Source organism: Microcaecilia unicolor, chromosome 12, assembly GCF_901765095.1.
Source record: "Microcaecilia unicolor chromosome 12, aMicUni1.1, whole genome shotgun sequence".
NCBI lineage: Eukaryota > Metazoa > Chordata > Amphibia > Gymnophiona > Siphonopidae > Microcaecilia > Microcaecilia unicolor.
Genome location: NC_044042.1, coordinates 108,585,539 through 108,610,649, shown reverse-complemented (window position 1 = coordinate 108,610,649; position 25,111 = coordinate 108,585,539). Strand labels below are relative to the sequence as shown.

The window sequence follows — 25,111 nt, the reverse complement described above, 5'->3', positions numbered from 1 at the left end:
GGTGGACCTCACGTTTCACCTAGATAAGATTTTACACGGTGCTGGGTAGGAGCCTGCTGTCTTGATACGTGTGGGTAACAATGACATAGGAACATGTGGGAGGAGGGTTCTGGAAGCCAAATTTAGGCTCTTAAGTAGAAAGCTCAAATCCAGAACCTCCAGAGAGTAGCATTTTTAGAAGTTCTCCCCATTCCATGTTCAGGACCTAGGAGACAGGCAAAGCTCCGGAATCTTAATGCGTGAATGAGGCAATGTTGCAGGAAAGAGGGTTTTAGATTTGTTAGGAACTGGGCAACATGCTGGGGAAGGGGGAGCCTATTCCAGAAAGATGGGCTCCACCTTAAGGTGGAACCAGGCTGCTGGCATCAACACTTAAAAGGAGAGAGAGCAGCTTTTAAACTAGAACCTAAGGGGAAGGCTGACAGCCGCTCAGAAGTGCATTGTTCGGAACAAGATACCTTTAAAAGATATTGCCCAAACAGGGAAGACAAGGGCATCCTGATAGCGAGGTTGCAATAGAGACCATAGTAGACCAGGTGTCTTTAAATAAAGAGCAGACAAATTTTCAAGACTGCAAATTATCACTGTCAACTGCTGAGCAAGTTGTAAATAGGAGCAACAAACACTGTCTGTATTCAAATGCCAGAACCCTATTCAAACGCATGGATTAATGAGACCAAGCCAGTATGGATTTAGTAAAGGGAAATCTTGCCTCACCAATTTCTTTGAAGGGGTGAACAAACATGTGGATGAAGGTGAGCTGGTTGATATTGTGTATCTGGATTTTCAAAAGACATTTGACAAAGTACCTCATGGAAGACTCCAGAGGAAATTGGAGAGTTGTGGCATAGGAGGTAGCGTCCTATTGTGGATTAAAAACTGGTTAAAAGATATAAAACAGAGAGTAGGGTTAAATGGTCAGTATTCTCAATGGAGTAGGGTAATTAGTGGGGTTCCCCAGGGGTCTGTGCTGGGATCACTGCTTTTTAACATATTTATAAATGATCCAGAGATGGAAGTAACTAGTGAGGTAATTAAATTTGCTGACGACACAAAGTTATTCAAAATAGTTAAATGAGAGAATTGTGAAAAGTTACAAGAGGACCTTACGAGATTGGGAGACTGGGCGTCTAAATGGCAGATGACGTTTTATGTAAGCAAGTGCAAAGTGATGCATGTGGGAAAGAGGAACTCGAATTATAGCTACATAATGCAAGGTTCCACGTTAGGAGTCACTGACCAAGAAAGGGATCTAGGCATTGTCGTTGATGATACGTTGAAACCCTCTGCTCAGTGTGCTGTGGCGGCTAAGAAAGCAAATAGAATGTTAGGTATTATTAGGAAAGGAATGGGGAAAAAATGAGGATGTTATAATGCCTTTGTATCGCTCCATGATGTGACTATACTTCGAATATTATGTTCAATTCTGGTCACTGCATCTCAAAAAAGATATAGTGGAATTAGAAAAGGTACAGAGAAGGGCGACAAAAATGATAAAGGGGATGGAACCGACTTCCCTATGAGGAAAGGCTGAAGCGGCTAGGGCTGTTCAGCTTGAAGAAAAGACGACTGAGGGGAGATATGATAGTGGTCCATAAAATAATGAGTGGAATGGAACCGGTAGATGTGAATCGTTTGTTTATTCTTTCCAAAAATACTAGGACTAGGGGTAAGCGATGACGTTACAAAGTAGTAAATTTAAAACAAATCAGAGAAAATTCTTCTTAATGTGTAGTTAAACTCTGGAATTCGTTGCCAAAGAATGTAGTAAAGGCTGTTAGCTTAGCAAGGTTTAAAAAAGGTTTTTTTGACAGCTTCCTAAAGAAAAAGTCCATAAACCATTATTAAAATGACTTGGGGAAAATCCACTGCTTATTTCTGGGATAAGCAGCAGAAAATTTATTTATTTGGTCTGTCTCAGTGTGGCAGTACTTATGTACTTAAATAAGATGGGAAAGGTTAGAATATGTTGCATTAAATGCTAGGGTCCACCTTGAGGGTCAGCACCCAAGAAAAAAAATCTAGGTGTCATTGTAGACAATAGGCTGAAATCTTGTGCTCAGTGTGTGGCGGCGGCCAAAAAGCATACAGGATGCTAGGAAATATTAGGAAATGGATGGTAAATAAGATCGAGAATATTATAATACCACTGTCGCTCCATGGTGTGACCTCACCTTGAGTATTACATTCAGTTCTGGTCACGTATCTCAAAAAAGATATTGCAGAATTAGAAAAGGTTCAAAGAAAGTGACTAGAATGATAAAGGGGATGGAACTCATTTCGTATGAGGAAAGGCTAAAGAGATTAGGGCTCTTCAGCTTGGAAAAGAGACGGCTGAAGCAGATTTGATTGAGGTCTACAAAATCCTGAGTGGGGTAGAACGAGTAAAAGTGAATCAATCTTTTTACTCTTTCAAAACGTACAAAGACTAGGGAACACTTGATGAAGTTACACGGAAACACTGTTAAAACAAATAAGAAGAAATATTTTTTTACTCAACGAATAGTTAAGCTCTGAAACTCTTTGCTTGAGGACGTAGTAAAAGTGGTTTGTGTATCAGGGTTTAAAAAAAGGTTTGGACAAGGTCCTGGAGGAAAAGTCCATAGTCTGTTATTGAGGCAAACATGGGGACGCCACTGCTTGCCCTGGGATTGGTAGCATGGAATGTTGCTACTGTTTGGGTTTTTGCCAGATATTTGTGACCTGGACTGTCCACCGTTGGAAACGGGATACATGACTAGATGGATTATTGGTCTGACCTAGTATCGCTATTCTTATGTTCTTACATATAATAGGCATCTTTGACACTTGGTGGAAGGAAGATAACCAATGAGACACTGTTATACCAGTGTAAAAATTATATCGCAGTGATAGGGTGGATGAATTGGTGAAGAGTAGCATTATATGTTAAGGAGGGTCTTGAATCAAATAGACTAAAAATTCTGCAGGACACAAAACACAACTTGGAATCCCTATGGATAGAAATTCCATGTGTAAAAGGAAAAAGGATAGCGATAGGAGTGTTCTACCATCTACCTAGCCTGAATGAACAGATGCAGAAATGTTATCAGAAATTAGGAAGGCTAACAAACTGGGCAACACAATAATAGGTGATTTCAATTACTCCGATTTTGACTGGGTTAAATGTAACATCGAGGTATGCTTGGGAGGTAAAATTCCTTGATGAAATAAAGGATTGCTTTATGGAGCGTCTGGTTCAGGAACAAATGGGGAACAATTTTAGATCTAGTCGTTAGTGGAGTGCATGATCTGGTGCAGAAGGTAACAGTGCTGGGGCCACTTGATAACAGTGATCATAACATGATCAAATTTAATATCAAATTCAAAAGGGAGACTACAATAAGAATGGTCAAAAAAAAAATCTTAGGAACAGCTGAAAAGGTCAAAAATTTACATCAGGTGAGGATGCTATTCAAAAATACCTTTCTGGAAGCCCAGACTAGATAAAGGAGGAAGGAAGGCATTATAATATATGGTAAACTTATCATGTTATACTTATATATTTTTGTTATGGATCTAAAGTACTGGTAAATATATGTTAATATAAGTACAGTGCACTCCATTTAAGCGCACGTCGGATAAGCGCATGCTCTGTTTAACTGCATGCTGTACTTCGGTCCCGTTTTTGGCACCATCAGTTTCTATGGGGACAAACTTCGGTTTAGCGCACCACTCATAAGTGCAAAATTCGCTTATATGCATGGTTTAAGACCGCTCCTCTGCAGGAAAGACTCCGCATAAGCGCGCGCATGAAATATGGAAGCCAATTGGTGTGTGACAAAGGGGCAGTAAATTTGAAATCTCATTGGTTAACTGCCACATGCAGAAGAAGCGAAAATGTTGTTAGAGTGTACACTGGAGTGGTCGTCATCGTCACGCAACTGTAAAATTTTAACACTGGCTGAACGAATAGAAGTTCTTAAAAAATTAGAAAACAAACAAAGTCAAGCATCTATTGCTAAAGAATATGGTGTCAATCCCAGTCAAATTTCACGTATCTTGAAGCAGAAAGACCAGCTTCTGGAAGACTGGCAAAACAATACAAATCCACACCGGAAACCTAAACGGGCGGGAAAGGCTGAGGAGGTAGAAGATGCTCTTCTTCTGTGGTTTCCTGTCAGTGGTCCACTGCTTAGGGAGAAAGCTAATCAGCTAGCTGAAAGTCTTGGACTAACTGAATTCAAAGCCACTGTTGGATGGTTGGAAAGATGGAAGGAGAGGAACAACATAAAATTCAGGAAACAGCATGGTGAAAAACAAGATGCTGATGACTTTGGTGAAAATTGGGTTGTTTCAGTTCTTCCTACCATCTTGAACGAGTTTACACCTTGTGACATTTTCAGTGCTGACGAAAAAGGACTCTACTTGCGAGCGATTCCTGATGGAACACTTGCATTCAAACAAGCCGAAACTACAGGAAATAAAACGTCGAAGGACCGACTGACGATCCTCCTTTGCTGCAATATGGATGGGAGTGAGAAGTTGGAACCACTCGTCATTGGAAAGAGCAAACAGCCCCGTTGCTTCAAGAATGTTAAGCGACTTCCTGTGTCATACGAGGCTAACGCAAATTCATGGATGACTGGGGAAATTTGGAAGCAGTGGCTAAAGAAGTTAGACACTAGAATGCGGGCACAAAAGCGTCAGATTTTGTTGCTTTGTGATAATTGTGCTGCACACAGTGATGTCAGGCTGTCTAACGTCAAGGTGGTCTTCCTGCCACCAAATACTACCTCTCTGATCCAAACCTATGGATCAGGGCATAATAGCCAATTTCAAACAACATTATCGGGCTCTTGTGCTACGTTGTCTGATGAGTGTTATGGATGACCAGACTGGCAAGGATAAACGTGCTGTTGAACTGGCTCGTAATCTATCACTGTTGGATTCCCTACATATGCAGAAAGATGCCTGAAATCATGTTACACAGGCAACCATTGTGAACTCCTACAAGCGGGCAAGCTTTGTTAGGGATGTGGAGAGGGACGAAACAGATGCAGCTGTTGCAAACGTGTCAGATGAACAGGCTATTGACATCCCAGCCGATGTTACTGAACAGGAATTTCGTCACTACGTAGCTGTTGATTACGATCTACAAACAGCTGACGACAGTACTGATGTCCAGATATGCGCCTACACGCAGGCAACGGTTGATGATGAAATGAGCAGCGAGGCACATGCTGACGAAATTCAACAACCTCCTGTCACTTTTGCAAGAGCACTGGAGAGTCTCAACACTGTGCGGGCCTATCTGGAGGGCACTGGATGTCAGTGCTATGATAGTTTTTACCGTCTGGCAGACGTCGTCTATGGAACTCACAGACACAAGAGTGTACAGAGGACTATGACTGATTACTTCAAGTAACCCTAACGTCAGTTAATGGAGACTGTATGTATAATAAACAGTACTGTACATATGTTTATCAGATGTCAAGCTTCTTTTTGGGGTCACAACAGTTAAGTGCACGCTCCGGTTAACTGCATGTATTTCTTTGGTCCCAGACCCTTGCGCTTAAGCGGATTGCACTGTACTTTAGAACCAGAACAAAAAATTTAAAGCCTAGTATTATGTACCCTTGATACTGTTCTGTCCCCCTCTTAAAACCCTACCCACAGATAAAATTGTCAGACCTCTATGTTCCCTTGATACTGTTCTGTCCCCCTCGTAATTCACTACTGTTATATTCCGCTGTTCTATTCACATATGATATCCTGAATTTTATGTCTTCCTTTGACTCTCATAATGTAATCCATAATCGTACTGCAACTAATTGTATTTCCATCATTCACAATGTATTGTAAGCCACACTGAGCCTGCAAATAGGTGGGAAAATGTGGGATACAAATGCAAACAAATAAAATAGGCATCTGAGCTTGACTCATAAAGCACTATATTAATTCCATCGTATTTATCTAACCTTATCTTACCGTACTTGCCTGGGCAAACACTTTGATCACTTACAGACAATAGATTGATCATCCCGTCTCCACTGAAGGCCAGATGGGAACTCACCAGAAATTCAGCCTTCTTTTTTTTGGCCCCTTCTCTTTAGAATTGTCTCCCAAAACATCTTAGATTGGAAGAGTCCTATATTCAATTTAGAAAATGTCTGAAAACACATTTATTTCAGAATACGTTTGAAAATAATCTGTGATAAAAGGCAATATTAGGCAGAATTGAAGATGCAGCAAAATTATATGTTAGTCATGTACTTGTTTGAATGGCTGCTTAGTAAGAATTGGTGGGGTTTTTTTCTTTTTAGAATGGTTGTCTTAGCTTACTTTCCTATCAATTTGATGGAGTTCTTTTATGTTTGTTTTTATTATGATTTTTATCAATATGTAAACCGTTCTGTTTTGTAACTACAATTTGAAACGGAATAGTAAAATGAATAAACGATAGTAGAAAAATAAAGGCATCAGAGTTAAAGGTTTAGTATACCAACTCAGCAGCCCTGTTTCTTACGCATATCTTCTTGCAGAGAAGCAGCTGCCTTCAGTACTAAAAGCACTTTCTAACAGAGGAGTAGCTTACCTCTTGGGCAGAATTGTGAGCTGTTTCTCCTGCTGACAGTTGCAGAGTGATGACCTTGTCATCGTTCCTCATCTTTTCGAGACATTACAGGCTAGAAATGGTGGCTAGAGCCACCAGCTTACCTGCCTAGTTCTGGTATGCAAGAATGTAAACCTTTTTTGTGTTTTGTTCAGTTGTCTGCGCATTTTTCAGAATTATCTTAAGTGATTTCAGCAAACTTGTTCAATTCAGAATTAATTAGTTGATAGTTGCGAAAAGAAGGAAAGAAAGGGTATGATTTTGGTTTTAGCCTCTTATAATGTCCACTGCTTTGATATCAAAATAATGAAAGGTGATGGTGCTGCACAGTGCCTCATATGGACAGAGCACACAGTTCTGTGTTCTCGATTTCCACCTGCTGGTTGATGAAGGCAAACCCACAAGTTCTAGACTGGCCTGAAGGGACTAAAGGAAAGAAGCTCTAATTTCTGCATGTAATTCATTGAAACAGAGAAATTATGTCAGAATGGCCCATGAAGCTTTTTTTACACATCTGTCTTTTGCAAAATGCAAAATTCAGCTCTGTAGCATGCATTTGCATCACAGCTAAAATAGCAGTTTAGTAAACTGGGGAGTCAATATTTAGTACAGTAGACCCGAAATAAAAATTGATCAGAGCAGTAAATTTAAAGAGCAGTAAGATATCTGATAGGATGATGGTTTTAAAATACAGGCTGCATTTGTTAAAGAACTGAATAATATTTTCCTTGCTTCCGGCTCTATCTCTATAATCATATTCTTTCCATCCATAGTCTAAGAAAGGGCACTGGGAGCTTTATGTGTTTCTGAGAGGCATTTCTTTTTCTACAAACCATTCCCATCTTGGGGCAGATTTTTTTTGAAATAGTTCTACTGACTGTGATATAGCTGCAGGGATGTTGGTTTTATTTACAGGAAAATCCAGCCCTTTACTTTAGTTGCTGAGAGGATTTATACGTTTTTTGTAATTAGGTGAGAACATAAACCTCTCAACATTGAAGATTTCCGAACTGGGGCAAGAAGAGGATGAGAGCAACTTGAAAGATGAAGTTGAAAGCCAAGGATCTTCTGCCTCATCCGAGGATTACGTCATCATCCTGCCAGAGTGCTTTGACACCAGCCGTCCCTTGGGCGAGTCTATGTACAGCTCTGCCTTGTCTGAGGCAGGCACGGCAGAAGCTGGACAGGCTGTGACTGGCGCTGAGAACACTGTAGCAGCAGCAACAGGCAGCCGACCTGAGGCTCACAGCATCAATGATATCCTCATGACTTCTCAGACATTGGATCAAGTGCCCCTCACGCCAGAAGTGGTTACCCCATCGCCTCAGCTGCAACAGTAAGTTCTCCTCTGCCTGCTGCTTATAACACTTCCTTCACTGTTTCATCTGTGTGATCACAGGCTCTGGCACAGCAATGGCCCTGGTTGTCAGAGGAGTTACTGCTGCAAGCATATAAATGCTGTCTCTCCCTTTAAAAGAGAGACTTCTGATAGCTGCATTGGTAAAAGGCTTTTTTTTTTTTAGCAGTTTTCCCTAAAAAGACCCCCAGCAACATAATAAAACCTCCATCATGGACATCATTCTTAACATTTCTTTGACTGCTCCAGCATACACAGTATTGTGCTGGAAAACGTGTCAGATTAAGGTGGCTTTACCTTGCATTGTGCACAGGTTTAAGTGCAAGAAGCTTGCTAAAAATCAGACCCAGGAAACAGGCATGGACCTATAAACACCTACCTGGGTCTTCAAAGCTTTCTGTGTGCATTAGTCCTATCCTCTTTTTTCACCCACACCCAGATGCATTCAACTTGTAGCTGTAGGGTTAGTATCACTTATTAATATATTATAGAAAGTGATGTCAATATTCGGCGTATAATAAAGAGCACCCACCGAGGCCAGTGTTAGGGGGAGGGAGACAACCAGGGCAATTGGCTGGGACCCAGCCACCTCAAGAAGACCCCCACAGGCGTGTTGCTGTTGATCTGAAAAAAAATACAGCCTTGCAAAGGACTGTAGAGGGCTGCAAGTTCCAGAAAAGCCCAGTGGAGGACAGCGCTCATAGACCCTGCAGCGATTCCGTCCTCGTCTCTGGTGTGGCTTCTTGTTGCCATGGAAACTGATACGAGAGGCAGGGCCTGTGAGCATGCGTTTCCCCAAGCCTCACACTGATATTTTTGGTATCACTTCCACAGGATTAATGACCTTTGCTAGGCCTGGGACTTTTAAAATGAGGGTATGAGAGAAAGGACTTGGGAAGGGCTCATGTAGAAGGAGTATTGGGTTGCGCATTTGTTTGCTATTTTCTAAACATCTTACAAAATATTATAGAAAAATTGGACAGGAATCCGAGAATTAAAAGTCTTTTATTCTTAGTCACCAGCATAGCATCAGGTATTAGTTTCAAGTCATGGAAAAATAAAAACACACTCACAGAATCTATTATCAGTACCTCTGGTAATTATAAGTAATCAGACTAATTATATAAAGAAGAGAAAAAGGAGGAAGAAAAGTTTATTCCTCATACAAAGGTCACAGAACAGAGAGAAAGAAAGGAAGAAATAAAAAAGAATGAATGAATTAATGAAAGAAAGATTATTCAATATAGAGAATTAGTTCCTATGAAGGGGGGAGAGCACCCCCTTCGGGAAAAAATAGACCATTGGACGGATCTGAAACTCTCTTTCCAAGCATGCCTAGTTTTTCAGAGTTTCTTTGTCTGTGGCATGGTTTTATAGGCTGTGGTGAGCATCCACCTCTCCTCTACCCTGGACCAATCATAGGTGCTGCATATGTGCTGGAGACTTGTAATTGGGTCTTTCATATGTGCTGGAAGCTTGCAATTGGTGTCCTTGCCAGTGATTTTTTGTGCCGGTACACGTCGGTACAGTGTACCGGCACCTTTTTTGTGAGGGCCGGCTCAACTGCCCGCTCCCTTCCATTCGTGCACCCGTGTTCCCCCTCCACCGCCCAGCTCCCCGACTTTCCTTGAAATCTTTAATTTACCCGAAGTCGCGGCGAACCAGCAGTAAAAACAGCTGGCAGGCTTGCCTCCTCGTTGCTTCCCTTCCCTCTCAGCGCGTCTCGCCTTCCTCTGATGTAATTTCCTTTCTGCGAGGGCGGGACGCGCTGAGAGGGAAGGGAAGCAACGAGGAGGCAAGCCTGCCAGCTGTTTTTACTGCTGGTTCGCCGCGACTTCGGGTAAATTAAAGATTTCAAGGAAAGTCGTGGAGCTGAGGAAAGGCGGGGGGCTGGGGTTTGAACGAATCGCTGGACATGGAGGAGACAGAGGGCAGGGGAGAGAGGAGAATTGCTGGACATAGAGGGGAGGAGAGGGCAGGGGAGAGGAGAATCGCAGGACATGGATGGCAGAGGAGGACAGGGGGCAGAGGGAAATCGCTGCACATGGATGAGAGGGGAGGGCAGGGGAGAGAGGAGACATACTGGACATGGATGGGAGGGAGGTCAGCGAAGAGAGATTCGCTGGACATGGATGGATGGGGAGGGCAGGGGAGAATAGTTGGACATGGATGAGAGGGGAGGGAAGGGGAGAGAGGAGAATCGCTGGACATGGATGGCAGGGGAGGACGGGATAGAGGAGAATCGCTGGACATGGGAGGGGAGGGCAGGGGAGAGAGGATTGCTGGACATGGACGCGGGGGCAGGGGAGAGAGAAGAATCGCTGGACATGGGGGGGAGGACAGAGAAGAAAGGAGAATTGCTGGACATGGAGGGGAGGGCAGGGGAGAGAGGAGAAACGCTGGACATGGGAGGGGAGGGCAGGGGAGAGAGGAGACATGCTGGACATGGAGGGGAGGGCAGGGAAGAGAGAATTGCTGGACATGGATGCGGGGGCAGGGGAGAGAGAAGAATCGCTGGACATGGATGGCAGGGGAGGACGGGATAGAGGAGAATCGCTGGACATGGGAGGGGAGGGCAGGGGAGAGAGGAGACATGCTGGACATGGATGGGAGGAGAGGGCAGGGAAGAGAGAATTGCTGGACATGGATGCGGGGGCAGGGGAGAGAGAAGAATCGCTGGACATGGATGGGAGGGCAGGGGAGAGAGGAGAATCGCTGGACATGGGGGGGAGGGCAGAGGAGAGAGGAGAATTGCTGGACATGGAGGGGAGGGCAGGGGAGAGAGGAGAATCGCTGGACATGGATGGGAGGGCAGGGGAGAGGAGAATCACTGGACATGTATGGCAGGGGAGTTCAGGAGGCAGAGGAAAATCGCTGCACATGGATGAGAGGGGAGGGCAGGGGAGAGAGGAGATATACTGGACATGGATGGGAGGGGAGGTCAGCGAAGGGAGTTTCGCTGGACATGGATGAAAGGGGAGGGCAGGGGAAAGAGGAGAATCGTTGGACAAGGATGAGAGGGGAGGGAAGGGGAGAGAGGAGAATCGCTGGACATGGATGGCAGGGGAGGACAGGGGATAGAGGAGAATCGCTGGACATGGGAGGGGAGGGCAGGGGAGAGAGGACATGCTGGACATGGGTAGAAGGGAGGGAAGACAGGAAGGAGATGCACATGAATTGGAGGGGAGGGCAGGGGAGAGAGGGGAAATGCTGGAAATGGATGGAGAGGAGAGCAGGAGATAGAGGAGAATTGCTGGACATGGATGGATGGAGGAGTTGGCAGGGAGAGAGGAGAAATGCTGGACTTGGATGGAGGAGAGGGGAGAGAGAATTATTGCTTTATATGGATACAGGGGAGGGAATGCTGGACATGGATGGAGGAGAGGAGAAGTGCTGGACATGGATCGAGGAGAGAAAAGAAAAAAGAAGAAGATGCACATGGATGGAGAAGAGGGAAAGGGATGAGAGGAGAAAAACTGCACATGGATGGTGAAAATAGACAAAAGCTGGATCCACGTTATACCTCCTCCAGTCAATTCCATGGAGGAGGACCCAGCTTTTACTTATGGATGTAGGGCAAGAAATGAAGAAGAAAGGAGGAAAGTAAAGACATAAATGGAAAGGAATCCCTGGAAATGGAGTTAAGAGGACAGATAGAGAGCAGCAGAATCAGAGACTGGGACCAATATGGATAGAAAAAGTCACCAGACAACAAAGGTAGAAAAAATCATTTTATTTTCATTTTAGTGTTTGGAATATGTCCAATTTGAGAATTTACATCTGTCTTTTTTTGCACTGGGTATACTGGAGCTGTAACAGCTTACAGAAATTATTTATAACTAGTAAAAAAGGCCCATTTCTGGCACAAATGAAATGGACGCTAGCAAGGTTTTCCGCGGAGTGTCTGTGAGAGTGACTGTGTGTGAGAGAGAGTGCATGTGCAAGTGTGTGTGTGTGACAAAGTGAGAGTGGGTGCGAGTGTGTCTATGAGAGAGTGTGTGTGTGTGTGTGAGTGCGTATGTGAGACAGTGAGTGTCCTCCCCTCTCCCCCCTCTCAGGTCTCAGGACCCCCTCCCCTGTGGTCTGAGGACCCCCCTTCTCTGTGGTCTTAGGGACCCCCTTCCCCCCTCTCTGTGGTCTTAGGGGCCCCCCTTCCCCCCCTTGTCTCAGGACCCTCCCCCTCCCAGGTCTCAGGACCCCCAAGACACGTGTGTGAGTGTGAGACAGTGTATGGGCACTCCCTTGCACATCAATTCCCCCTTTTCCCATCATGTTCCTCAACCTCAGTGCATCATCCTTTTCCTTGTAGCTACCCATCCTGTCTTCCATTATCTCATTACCTGCTCACCCAATGTCCAAATCTCCATCCTCCCAATCAATCACTGCTGTTCCCCCGATCTGCTTTTCCATTCTTTCCTTTCTCTGTCCCCATCCCAGGCTCCAGAGACAGTGTGTGTGAGTTTTCTTTTTGTGGGTCACCTTTTTTTGCCACTGCCGTTCAGAAGCGGCTCCCGGTCTTCTTTTTTGCCGCTGCCGTGTCTCTGCTACCGTTCAGCTGTCCAAGAGCAACGTTGATTGGTCCGTCGTGCGTCTTACGTTTCGTTCCGTCGCCTAGCAACATTTCGGCGATGGTGGTAGTTCCTTATTTCTTGCAGGTCATTCTCATGGGTCCGCGATGCGTCTGACATCACGTTTCATCGAGCTATGCGATTCGCTGAGTGTCAGTGCTCCGCCCTCAACGTCATCACGTTGTGACGCAAGGGCAGGGCAGGCACTCATGGAGAAAAAGCGATCTACCATCTACAAATTTAGAACGTTGGGAGACTTGAGGCTTCATTAGAACGTTGGAGGTGCGTTTTATATAGCGAGATGAAAAAAATCACGTTATTTTTTTCTCCTATACTAGTATAATATTTTCAATGATGTCTGTTTATATGCACCATGGTTGGTATAAGGGGTGTGGCTAATGTGGGTGTGTCTGTAATAGGGGTGGGGTCATATGTGGTGACCCCGCGGGACACAGTATCCTGAGTCTGAACTTAGTACTGTGTCAGCTAGCTAATAAAGCTGTATTGCCTCTGGAACCATTTGCCTCTTGTCTCCTGTTACACGCCCATAATGAGTACCGGCACCTTTTTTTTCTACAAAAAAAGCACTGGTCCTTGCCAAGCCTCTTCTCAGTAAATTACATTTGTAACAAGTTATACCAGGTAGCTGAGTTGCCCTAGCAACGGGAGGCACCATCAGAGCCTGTGACCAGCCAGAAATTCCTGCATGTGGCTGACAGGAAAGAAAGATGGGGGATGGGGAATAGTGCAGCATACCTGAAGTAGAACTTTATAGCTAAAAAATTATAGGACAAAGGGTAGAGAGCTCAAAGGCTGAGATCAAAATGGAGAAGGGAGAGGAGGCATTGGCAGTCCTGCCCTGCCCTGTGAGATGGGGATAGAGAGAGGACCCAGCCCTGGCAAGTGCAGATGAGCTCGGTGCCTTTCAAACTCATTCAGATGATTACAGCCTTTTCCAAGTATAACAACATTAATCATGCATGAAGCAAATACAAAATAAATGTTCCTGTCTATACTTGTATAGCTCTTGCCAGGTCTTGACATGTTTCTCTTTCTGAAGGAACTTGTCACCTCTTCAGGATTTCCTTTCATCTGAACCAGAATTGCCAGCTGTGGAGGAGATCCAACCTTGTGCTGGGCAGCTGCCAAAAGAAGGTAGAAGATTCTATTTGGGTCCCTGAAAATTTTAGTATGGGGGGTCCTGGACACGTTGCAGTGCAGTAGGAGAGAGCCATGTGACATGAAGAGTGTCTTGCAGCAGAAGAGGGGGCTGAAGGATTTTGGCCTATTGAAGAAGCTTCCTTCCCAACTGGTGGCCAGGAGTAGGATCTCAGTTTTATGGTGATGCCCCTATAGCCAATGCTAAGCTCACTCTAGCTGGCACAGTAAGGCCCAGTTAGCAAGTCTGATTGGAAAGAAGCTAGCAGGAGGTGCTCAGAGTGGAAGAATAGCCTAATGGTTAGAGCAGTGAGGTAAGAAGCAGGTGATCCAGGTGACTGGAGAAGAACAAATGTGGTCCTTCTCCACAAAAGTGGAAGTAAGGAAGTTGGGAACTACAGGCCGTAAGTCTGACTTGTGATAAGTGTTTGTAGAGTCACCCAGATCACCTTTGCTCTGTGTTCACTGTGGAAGAGTCAGTAATAGGGTTCTTTTTATAACAGCTATTTTGAAACCTTTGAACAGATGGGAATTATTTTGTCGAAACAAGAACATCCTTGGAAAAGATGTTACATTTTAAAAGGCCAAATATTAATTTTTTTAAACTTTCTTTGACATTGGAGGTGTGTTGGCTCAGTTTGCTGGGTCTAACCTGTGTTTCTCTCATAGGCTCCAACAGAGAGGAGGATCATGGACCAGAACCGACCTACTTTGAACATTCAAGGTAACTTTTTTTTTTCTCGAGTTTCATATCCTTTGTTGCCAGAACTTGTAATAAAAGTACAGCAGGACTTTTGCCCCAAGCAGTAAACATGCGAATTGGGTAAAAAGATCCGAATCCAAGAACTTGTACGTCTCCAGCTGGCCCACAGTCTGGGCTGGCGTTTTGATTCAGTGGCAAGTGTTGCATATTGACATACAGAGGCCTAGGGTTGACACTTATTCCATGGAGCAACCTGAGCTAGGGGTGCTGAGGAAGCAGCGTTCTCGGACCTGAGGGTGCATATGGAGCTTTCACAGAGGCATCATTCAGATCATATAGGAGGGGGAGAACCACATTAGCTGGGATCTTGAGGGAACTGCTGTTTGTGGGCCCCCAAAATTATTATGTAATAATTGAGCTAAGTTGGGAGACTATATATAAAATAGGAATGGGGGAGGGGGAGGGAACCAATTTGGCAACTTGCAAGGAAGACTTATGACACTGTCGCCCAATACAGACTGCTTCTAATTCAGCTGGAAGTCCAAATGAGCCAGAGAGAACTGTCAAGTGCTTTTCTGCTGAAGTTCTCACTTCTAAAAAAAATGTTTTTGTCTTTTTTTAATAGTGGCTGTAAATGCCTGAGAGAAATAGATTTGTTTGCCTGAAACTTGTCCTGTTTTTATTAAAGGCCGGTGAAAAACACTTCATAGGCCATAAAAGGCCTTTCTAAGTGAGGTACAAGGTCACCTCCCCCTAACAAAACAAAAGTTAGAGAAGAATTACCATAAAGGAATGTCACTTGCATGCTCATGCACTCCTAATAACTCCCAAACCTCTTCAGCAGGCCCCAGGGGAACAGCCTTGCCGGAGGCCTGGTGAAAGGGGCCTTGTCTGTCGCTGCCTCTGCTTACAAAGCATTATTCGCTGGACAACCAGCGACAACTCAGGTAAGTTGGTCTATCTGTGGGGCCAGTGTAACGAGCTATCCGTTTAGCATGGTGGTTACAGCTTTATTATAATGATCCCTCGTGTATGTGTTTGTGCATGTGTGTGTGGTCTCTAATCTTGAACTGGATTACATTTGCATAGAGTGAAAATTGATCTAGACGGAAGCTCATCTCCTTCCTGTCCTACTATTGCTTTCTAACAGGAGAGACCAATAGGAATGACATTTGATCTTTGGGAGAGGGGAGTTAGAAAGCACACCTGAGTGGTCTTGTTCCCTTACAACTGGCACTTGTAACACATTCTTATAAGCCCATGCTCTGTGTGTGTCTTTTTGAGACATGTCATCGGTACAGAGAGGATGGGGAATTCATTTGGATTGAATCTTGATCATTAGGTATTTTGCTTACTCAAAACTCTGGGCAAGTCACTTAACCCTCCATTGCCCCAGGTACAAATAAGTACCTAAGCCGCATTGAGCCTGCCATGAGTGGGAAAGCGCGGGGTACAAATAAAAAATAAAACACCAGCTGGGTTCTCTTCTGCCTGCTATATTTTTGCTCCTAGGTCTCCTAACCATCGTCCCCCAACCTTATAAAAAATATCTTTCCTGGATGTCACTTAGGGCAGTGGTTCCCAAACCTGGTCCTAGAGGCACCCCGTCCAATCAACTTTTTAGGATATCCTCAATGAATATTCATGAGAGATTTGCATGCACTGCCTCTCATGAAACCTGACTGGCTGGGGTACCTCCAGGACCAGGTTTGGGAACTCACTGACTTAGGGGATAGGTTAATCCTATAGACAGTGCATCTCAACCCAGTCCTTGGGGCACACACAGCTCAGGATATTCACAATGAATATGCATGATATAGATTTGCATACCTAGGAAGCAGTGAATGCAAATTTATCGCATGCATATTCATTGTGGGTTAGCTGTGTGTGCCCTGAGGACTGCGTTGAGAAGCACTGCTGTACAGGACTGGCTGATCCAGTCCTGTTTTTACCTCTTCTTCCCCCCCCCCCCCCCTCCACCAGCACACACGGACTATAATGCTTTCTTGGGGAAATCAGGACTACTAGAGGAGCACATGCTGGGGGTGAAACTAGCACTGGATCAGTCTCCCTGTTGGTTGACTCTACAAAATGAATTTTGTAAATCTGGATTTTAAATAGTTTTTAGAATAAACCTTTTCACCAGCACTGGGTTTTTAAATGATCCTTTTTTCCTTTATAGGTCCAGCCTGCAGGTTCAGAAGACCAGGCGGCCACAATGCTTGCTGTCCTCTTCGAAATGGGATTTTGCGACCGGCAGCTGAACCTGCAGCTGCTCAAGAAACATGGCTACAACCTGATGGAAGTGGTGACAGAGCTGATCCAAATTAACGATAATGACTGGTACACCACCAGATACTGACCAGGGAGCCATGATTAAACAGTTGAGCACGATAACAGAATGACTTTTTTTTTTGTTATTCTGTTACTGAGGTTTTGGGGGTTGGGGAGGGGGTCCATAACTGTGATCTCCGCTTTCTGTCCTTGTGCCCCAACTCCTCCCTCACTCTTTGATGAGAAGTGTCATAACTGTGTATCTGCTGGAGTTTGGCGAGCACTGCAGTTTTCTGAATCCCACACAATCCTACAAAATCTAAGCAAACAAAGTGAGACAGCTGCAGATGAAAAGTTGAGGGTGCCTGGAATCCCTCCCCCCCCCCCTCCAAGTTTTTCTGTGGGAGACTAGGTACTGGAAATCTGGGGTGGAGAAGTCTTTGTTCACCACCGGATTTGCTAAAGATGGTCCTCTTAAAAATTTGGTGCGATGATAAAGAGCCCTCCTTCCCAGCCCTGATACTCCAACAGAAGATTCATGGGTTGGGTTTAATCTTGTTATCCATGTAAAACTTTGACTTCTTATAGAACAAGAACTTAATCAACAGTAATCAAGCCTTTTTTTTTTAATTTTTAATAGCACCTCATTTCCAAATAGGACACCACCATCTTACAGTTTGATGGTTCAAATGCATGCTTGCCAGTCACCTTTGAGGTGGAAACTCTGGCTAAAATATTTGATGCAAGATCTTGGTAATTTGGCAAAGGATCATCCCCCTTTCCCCATCAATGTTGAATAAATCTAGAGTTACTAAGCAACCCAGTTCAGAAACAAGCAGATAGTGCATGACAGAGAGCATTTGAACTCTGGCTCTCTGGTGTTCTCATGGATGCCACTCGCCCAATCCCCACACATGGCTGCAGTAATCACCAGGTTACACCAGTTCTCCGTGGCAAGACTTGGGTGCACCTCATTCTTACCATTCATGAAGCCAAAGGCCTGTCAGCCCTACCACTTGAAGCTTCTATCTACAGTACAATAACTTTTGACATCTTCTGCTTGGCACTGCAGTCGCACATATTTTTACTGGTTCCAGTTGGTATCATCATCAGTCTGTGTTCCAATAAACTTCTGAAAAGCCTGAGTGTCAGGGCAAGTACCACTGTCTATCTCCTGTACTGTGCACGTGGTGTAACCGTGGGACTTCTAGGGCCAGCTCATCGAGAGCTGTGCAGGGCGGCACTAGAAATGCCCAGCCTCCTCTGGAAGAAAACTCAATTTTTGGGTCACAGTTGAACCCGTCGATCATGTCTGTCCTAATCTTATTTCAGTTATTCTGATTTTTTTTTTTTTACATAGGATTGTTAGATGGGTGGGTCTCAAAACTAGGTGTTAGAGAGGTACAGTTTGGGGCATCAGAAAACCAGACAGGAGAACAATTAACCATACTGGACGGAAAGACAAGGAGGAAGTGTCATGTGATAGAAAAATGTCACCTACAACACTCGAAGGCAGTTAATTGTAATTTTGGGGCAATGCTGCAGAGACTTGGGAAAAAAAAGTGAATGGTCTTTTTATATGTTAATTTAAAAATTTGTAAACAAATTTTGCTCAGTTCAGTATAAAGATGCTGCCAGATGCAATCTGATAACCCCATATACTATGAACCAATAAAAACAGGAGAGAGCTGGTATGTGAGAGATCCTGCAGGATTCACAAGAATATAGATTGACATGGGTATGAAATAGGGTTAGGAGAAGAGACAGAGGGTAGAAATGCTTGTGAGGCCTTCGGTGGTAAACCAGCCACCAGGAGATCTTGCAGTGCATGTTGATGTCCTGTTCTATATGTGTTCTGGGTTTTCCCACATTTCACCCCCCCCCCCCCCCCCCCCCCCCCCACACACACACACACACTTGGCTTGTGCTGTTTTGGTCCTTGTCTATTTCTCTAGATACCAGGTTCAAAATCTGGGGTTGCCAGATTGACAGCAGGTCCACAAGCACAGACTGGTTTAGTCGTGGGTTTGGTTCTGGGATTCCGGCTTCCCTTAATTCCTAGACACCACCATACTAATAACTAGGGCTAGACCCATGTGGCATAGTGGCTGGAAGCCATCTGTTATGCCCTGATTGAAATGCAAGTGTCCTTTCACATTTTTAATTTTAAATCTGATCTTTTATGGTGAAAATTAAACACAAAAACTGTGTTTGCTCTCCCCCCTCCACCCCCACTTCAATTCACAAATACTCGTTGTTTCCCAAGGGCAAAATGTTTCTTCTCTGTTCTGAAACAGGCCCAGATCAGAAGTTAATCCTTGGTTCTTATAGTTTTCTTGGTTTCCTTTACCTCCATGTGTGGATGTTTTCACAGGACTGAAAACCCAAGTGGGCCAGTCGCACCAACTTTGGGCATTGGGTCTGGACAGAGGGTCTTGCACAGCCAAATACTCAGATCAGAAGGTGACCTGAGAGAAGGCTTTTAATCCAATAGAAATGGGAATCAGCTGTTAATTGCACATAAACTAAGAATTAAGACTAGTAACAGTCTGGCGGTGCCAATGGTGTTTTCAAATTAGTCTGTTTTTCTTTTTTCTTATGATAGAAGATAAATGTAGCAGGTGAACTCAATTGCTGAAAGCACTTTTAAAGAAATATTTTATCAATCTAAGAAAAAAATATAGAAGTTATTTTTTAAAAAATACTACAATCTAAAACTTTCACTTTTTAAAGTTCACAGCATAGCCGTAAGAATATTGGTATCTTGGCCCTGCTTCAGCTAACAAATATGAGAAATTTCTGTTTGTAAACTGTCAATGGTAGTAAAAACTTAAAAACAAAAAAATAATCCAGCTGAAAACAGAAAATGTCACAAACAAATGATGCTTAAGTTACGTAAAAATTCATTTTTTTGTTAGACTGTTTGTGCCCTGATGTATCCTGTGCTACTCTGCATGTGTTTTACAATCCCTTGGCAAAATGACTTTGTCTATAAAAATTACGAATGTGTATATAAAAAGAACTGATCAATAAAAAGGTGGTTTGGAAGGACATGAGGCATCTTTGCTTTAGGATCACACAAGTGGATTGGTTTCTAAGGTCATAGGTTGGTACTTTGGTTTAAGAATAATGGTGATGTGAGGGGAGGCCCCTCGTACACCAGGAGGAGGGGGTGGGGAGGATCCTCAAACCCTAGGATGAGGAAGAGAAGGGGGTGTGTGGGGAGGAGGGAGGATCCTTATTCCCAAGGGTAAAGAAGGGTTGGGTGAGGGCAGAGATCCAGCTGCCATCTTTTTTTCTCTTTGCCAGAACAGGCTTATCTGTTCCTGGTTTTACCTGATTTCTTGCAGGGACATTACATTTTAGATTTTAAATATAGTTTTTCCCAAATCCGAGCTCAGGTTCATTTTTTAATGCCAGGGCCTGTAGGTATGTCCCACACCAGGATGGTTTATGTAAAACATCAGCTAATCCAAAGAAATAACAGTACATTATAAATCAAGGGTGGCCAACCCATGGCCCACTACTGAATTTTATGCGGCCCCTGGGACCATTAGAACTATACACCGAAAACATAATTTATCAGAGCTTTGGTGACTTTCAATACTATATTTCACAAATCTATATTAATAATTCTCACCTCAAACATTCTGAAGCTCACTCTGTGGCAGGGAAACCCTGGAGCCCTGCACTTAAGCTGTCACCACTCACTGTCACTCATGCACCACTCACTCTCACTGATAGACCCACCCACAGCCACGCCCCTTCCGCACATAATTGCCTACCTCAACGTTCTAATGAAGCTGCAACCTCCAGTTTGTGAGGTGCCAGAGATCGGAATTTAGCCCCATTACTATTTGCCCCGCCCTCGTGTCAAACGTGATGATGTTGAGGGCGGAGCTATGACACTTGACCAATTGCATTGCTCCGCCCTCAACGTCATCATGTTTGACGCGAGGGCGGGGCATACATCGATGTACTACGCGACGACGATTGGAGGGAATAAGCCAGGCACGCTGTAGGTCAGAGGCAGCGAGGGAGCCAGCCAGCCACTCTCTACATCACGGGGCGGGGCGCCCATGACCACCCTGAAGCACGGAGGGTAAGTCCAGCATCAAGGGGAGGGGGATGGGAACGAAAGCGCCTTGCTAGCGCCCGTTTCATTGGCCTCAGAAACGGGCCTTTCTTACTAGTATTTTCAGAATAGCCACTCTAGCAATTTGTTTCCATCATTTGTAGTTAAGGAAGTCAATATTTATCACAGGTATACAGAGTTCTTTTCATTTCCGGTTCTGACATTACATAATTTTGTATTTATTTATTAGGATTTATTTACCGCCTTTTTGAAGGAATTCACTCAAGGCGGTGTACAATAAGAATAGATCAAACATGAGCAGGAGGCAATTAGAGCAGTAAAACTATTCGAACAACAATACAAAGTATGGCATGGTATACTACTTGCAATGACAACACAGTATGTCCTAGAACATTATAATTGGTAGTGAAGGGTAAGGCAAAGTTGTAACATATAGATGAGTAAGAAAGTAAGGTGATTGATTTGAAGAAAGTTGCACTTGAGGTCAGAGAGATGGTTAAATATTATCTCAGCTAGGGTAGGAGTGGATAAACATGTCCTGCTGCAGTATGTGCAGCCCGAGTCGATCCTTGTGTGTGTGAGACTAACAAGTTAGTTACTTCTTCCATTAAAGGCTTGGTTGAAGAGCCAAGCCTTCACCTGTTGCGGTTCTCTAGGGATATCACGGACATTCATATGGCCCTCTGTGTATAAAGGATGCCCACCCCTGCCCTAAGCTGTACATGAGGCAGTGGAGGATGAAGTGACCCCTCTGTTCCAGTACACCTTTGCTTTTTGTGCCTGGGAAAGCAGATCTACATTCATGCAGCAGTGTCACCCGATGCTAAAGAGGAAGAAATGAAGCCGGCCGTGGTCTTGGGGTTTGGTAAAGGTGACTTCTGCTGGCTCATGAGAAGCACAGAAGAATTCAGATTCCCAAAACAGGAGACGACCCGCGTTGTTCCCTTAGTCAAGAGGAGGGAGCTGAAATGTTCTTTTCTTTCTTTCTTTTTAAAATCCTTTTAATTACATTTTTTGTTTTCCAAAATTTTCAGAAGACAGACCTTCAGACATTTTGGATAAAAAAAAAATCAAAGACAGAGAAATAACAGTCCTTATTTTCATAAGTAAGAAGGCCAAAAAACACAGGCAGTCTGAAAATTAACAAGGTAACATGAAACTTTTTTCAAAAAACTAGCTAGGAAAAATAGACAGCCTTGACAGCAAGTAGGTGATTAGTCAAGTTAACCATACCCTTGTCTTTTTATGTGGCCTTTTTGGTTATTAATAAAAGGACAGGCAACTGTTCTGGATCTGAAAACAAAAACTAAGTTCAGCACACACCACTTTACATTTAGCTGGAAAGCTTAAAAAAGTAATCCTCTGATATTTATTTAAAATCTGATGCAAGATGAACTTCTGTCTCTTGTCATGCAAGGGTCTAAAGCCAAAAATTGTCCCAACACCATAAAACTTTAGAAGCTCAAACTTTGTTTGGAAGTTTTGAAATTAAAGTAGTTTTTGACACAGTAAATTGCAAGAAATACGCAGAAATGAGACTGACTTTTTTTATATATTTGTTTTTCCTAGGAGTTAAGTTTGGAATAACTTTATTACTTTCTCATTCCCTGGTCCAGATTCTGATATGACTAAAGCTTTTACAGTATTTCTGTTAAACGCCATCAAAATAGTTCATCAAGCAGAACATTGGGAAAATCTGATTTCTCTCAACCAGGTTTCCTTAGTTCTTCATTCTGCTTTACGAATATCTACTGTACTTCAGAAGAGATGCATCAACCTTCTCTTATATGAGCACGCAATTCTGGAATACACTACCACGCAACCTGAAAACGATCTACGAACTAACCGACTTCCGCAAACTATTGAAGACTCATCTCTTTGAGAAAATTTATTGCAAGGATCAAAACACATGAAGTCCATACATACTAATAGAAATGCATCAATACACTCTCTTCTGAATTCTCTTACCCCGTATTTTCACCACACTTAAAACTCCACCCACAGATAAAAATGTTATACCCTATGCTCTCTTTCTATTGTTCTATCGCCCTATCTTTTCCCCATTGTAACATTCCATTGTTTCTACGCCTAAACAATGTTTTGACTTGACTTTGTCTTCCCATAACTCCTCACAATGTAACCCATAATCGTACTGTAGCACATTGTATTTCCATCATTCACAATGTATTGTAAGCCACACTGAGCCCGCAAATAGGTGGGAAAATGTGGGATACAAATGCATTAAATAAAGAGATGTTGAATCAGATCCTTCAGACATAGTTTCCAGCTCCTCTGTGCTAGATTCTTTCCTTTTCTATTGTATATGACATTTCGGGAGGGGTGGGTGCTGTTTCCATTGTAAAGCAGATAATAGATTTTTTATCTCTGGTAAATGTGTTTTGCCTCTAGGTGATGACTAGATTTTCTTATAAGCAATGAACAGCATATACAGGATAATTTTATAACATCATGTATATAATGAACCTAACTAGGCCCTTCCAAAAACAGGCTCAGAGGCCGGAATCTGTCAGCCAGTCCTACAAATCATGCCCTCTGTGTAAGCTCATGAGCTCTGGTGACAGGCTTGCAGAAAGAAGAATATGACGCAGTTTTCCATGCAAGGTGTTTACTAAAGAATGTGGTTAGGGGCTTTTTCAGATATAATGTCTGGAACATAGATAAATGGTTGTTGGCGAAATGGACCATGCTGATCAGTATGACGTTGCTTTAGCCCTGGCCAATCTGGATCAAGTGTGGTCGAAACTAATAACTATCTACATTGTGGTCGAAACGAATGCTAACAAACTTAGAGCTGTATAATGGAAGAAGAGTATAAAATGTGATAGATGGCAAGACAAAATTAGAGAAGTGCTCAGAGATAGCACACTTGTGCAGCTTTGTTGTAACTCTCTCATGAGAAAAGAACTGTAGTCTATTTTCTTGCTTGATAAGTAATAAAAAGAATATTTTCTCATCTTTGCGTGGCCTTCACTCAAAGTGCAACTCAAAGTGAGTGTGTGGAACATTCTATTGGATTGGGGAGGGCAGGAGAATTAACAATCACTTATTTTGAACTTTATAAAGACACATGGCTATCTTAAGAAAATAACACAGAGAGGGTCCAAAGTACACAACAGAGTCCAGAAAACAAAAAGAAGCACCAAGATCTTTCAAAAACAGGACACGTTTTTTTTAATGGTTTAAGTTGAAAAACAGTCTTCAAATTAATGACTTGACAAGGTGCTTCTTTTTATCTTAATAAAATACCATCATTAAAGCTGCTGAAACCGTGGCTACAATGCAGCTGCAAAAAGGCAGACGATCCGCAGACTTCAATGTAAAAATAAACAGAGCAGATCAGTGATAGATACACACAAACTTTAATTGTAGAGTTGCAGACTAGTATATTGCCCTACACAGACCATGTTTCGCCCAAAGGGGCTACATCAGGGGCTTTACTGTGTTCTTCACTGTCAAAAACCTAAATGGTGTGGGGGCTGTTCACCATTCAGTATTAAAAGCCAAATGTAAACGGCACCATTGTAGAAAAAACCAGCACAAACTTAAACTGCAAAAGTAAAGATAAAATCATTCTTCAGAAGAATGCGATGAAGCTACAAAGTAGTACATTTAATACAAATTGGAGAAAATTTTTATTTATTTGTTACATTTGTACCCCACATTTTCCCACCTATTTGCAGGCTCAATGTGGCTTACATAGTACACTCAATGTGTAATTAAACTCTGGAATTCATTGCCAGAGAATGTAGTAAAAGCAGTTAGCTTAGCAAGGCTTAACAAAAGGTTTGGATAGCTTCCTGAAAGAAAAGTCCATAAGCCATTATTAAAATGGATGTGGGGAAAATCCATTGCTTAAAGCAGTATAAAATGTAATGAACCTTTTTGGGACCTTGCCAGATATTTGTGACCTGGATTGGCCACTGTTGGAAACGGGATGCTGGGCTTGATGGACCTTTGGTCTGGCCCAGTGTGGCAATACTTATGTACTTGGGACTTGGGATTCTGACTGGAATGTTACTACTCTTTGGGGTTCTACATGGAATCTTGTTACTCTTTAGGATTCCAGAATCTTGCTATTGTTTGCAGTTCAACATGGAATGTTGCTACTCTTTGGATCTTGCCAGGTATTTGTGACCTGGATTGGCCACTGTTGGAAACAGGATGCTGGGCTTGATGGACCTTTGGTCTTTCCCAGTATGGCAATACTTCTGTACTTGGGACTTGGGATTCTGAATGGAATGTTACTACTCTTTGGGGTTCTACATGGAATCTTGTTACTCTTTAGGATTCCAGAATCTTGCTATTGTTTGCAGTTCTACATGGAATGTTGCTACTCTTTGGGATCTTGCCAGGTATTTGT

At 43.3% G+C, this 25,111-nt stretch overlaps 1 protein-coding gene across 1 annotated transcript in view; it reads left to right on the top strand.

Annotated features, from left to right (window-relative positions):
• Positions 1-19,685, top strand: part of LOC115481349 (next to BRCA1 gene 1 protein-like) — a 91,728-nt gene extending 72,043 nt beyond the window's left edge. The window contains 5 exon segments of the mRNA XM_030220416.1: positions 7,547-7,910; positions 13,560-13,654; positions 14,327-14,381; positions 15,205-15,307; positions 16,543-19,685. Coding sequence (XP_030076276.1) covers positions 7,547-7,910; positions 13,560-13,654; positions 14,327-14,381; positions 15,205-15,307; positions 16,543-16,722 — 797 coding nt within the window. The 3' untranslated portion in view covers positions 16,723-19,685.
• The last annotated feature ends 5,426 nt before the right edge of the window (positions 19,686-25,111 follow it).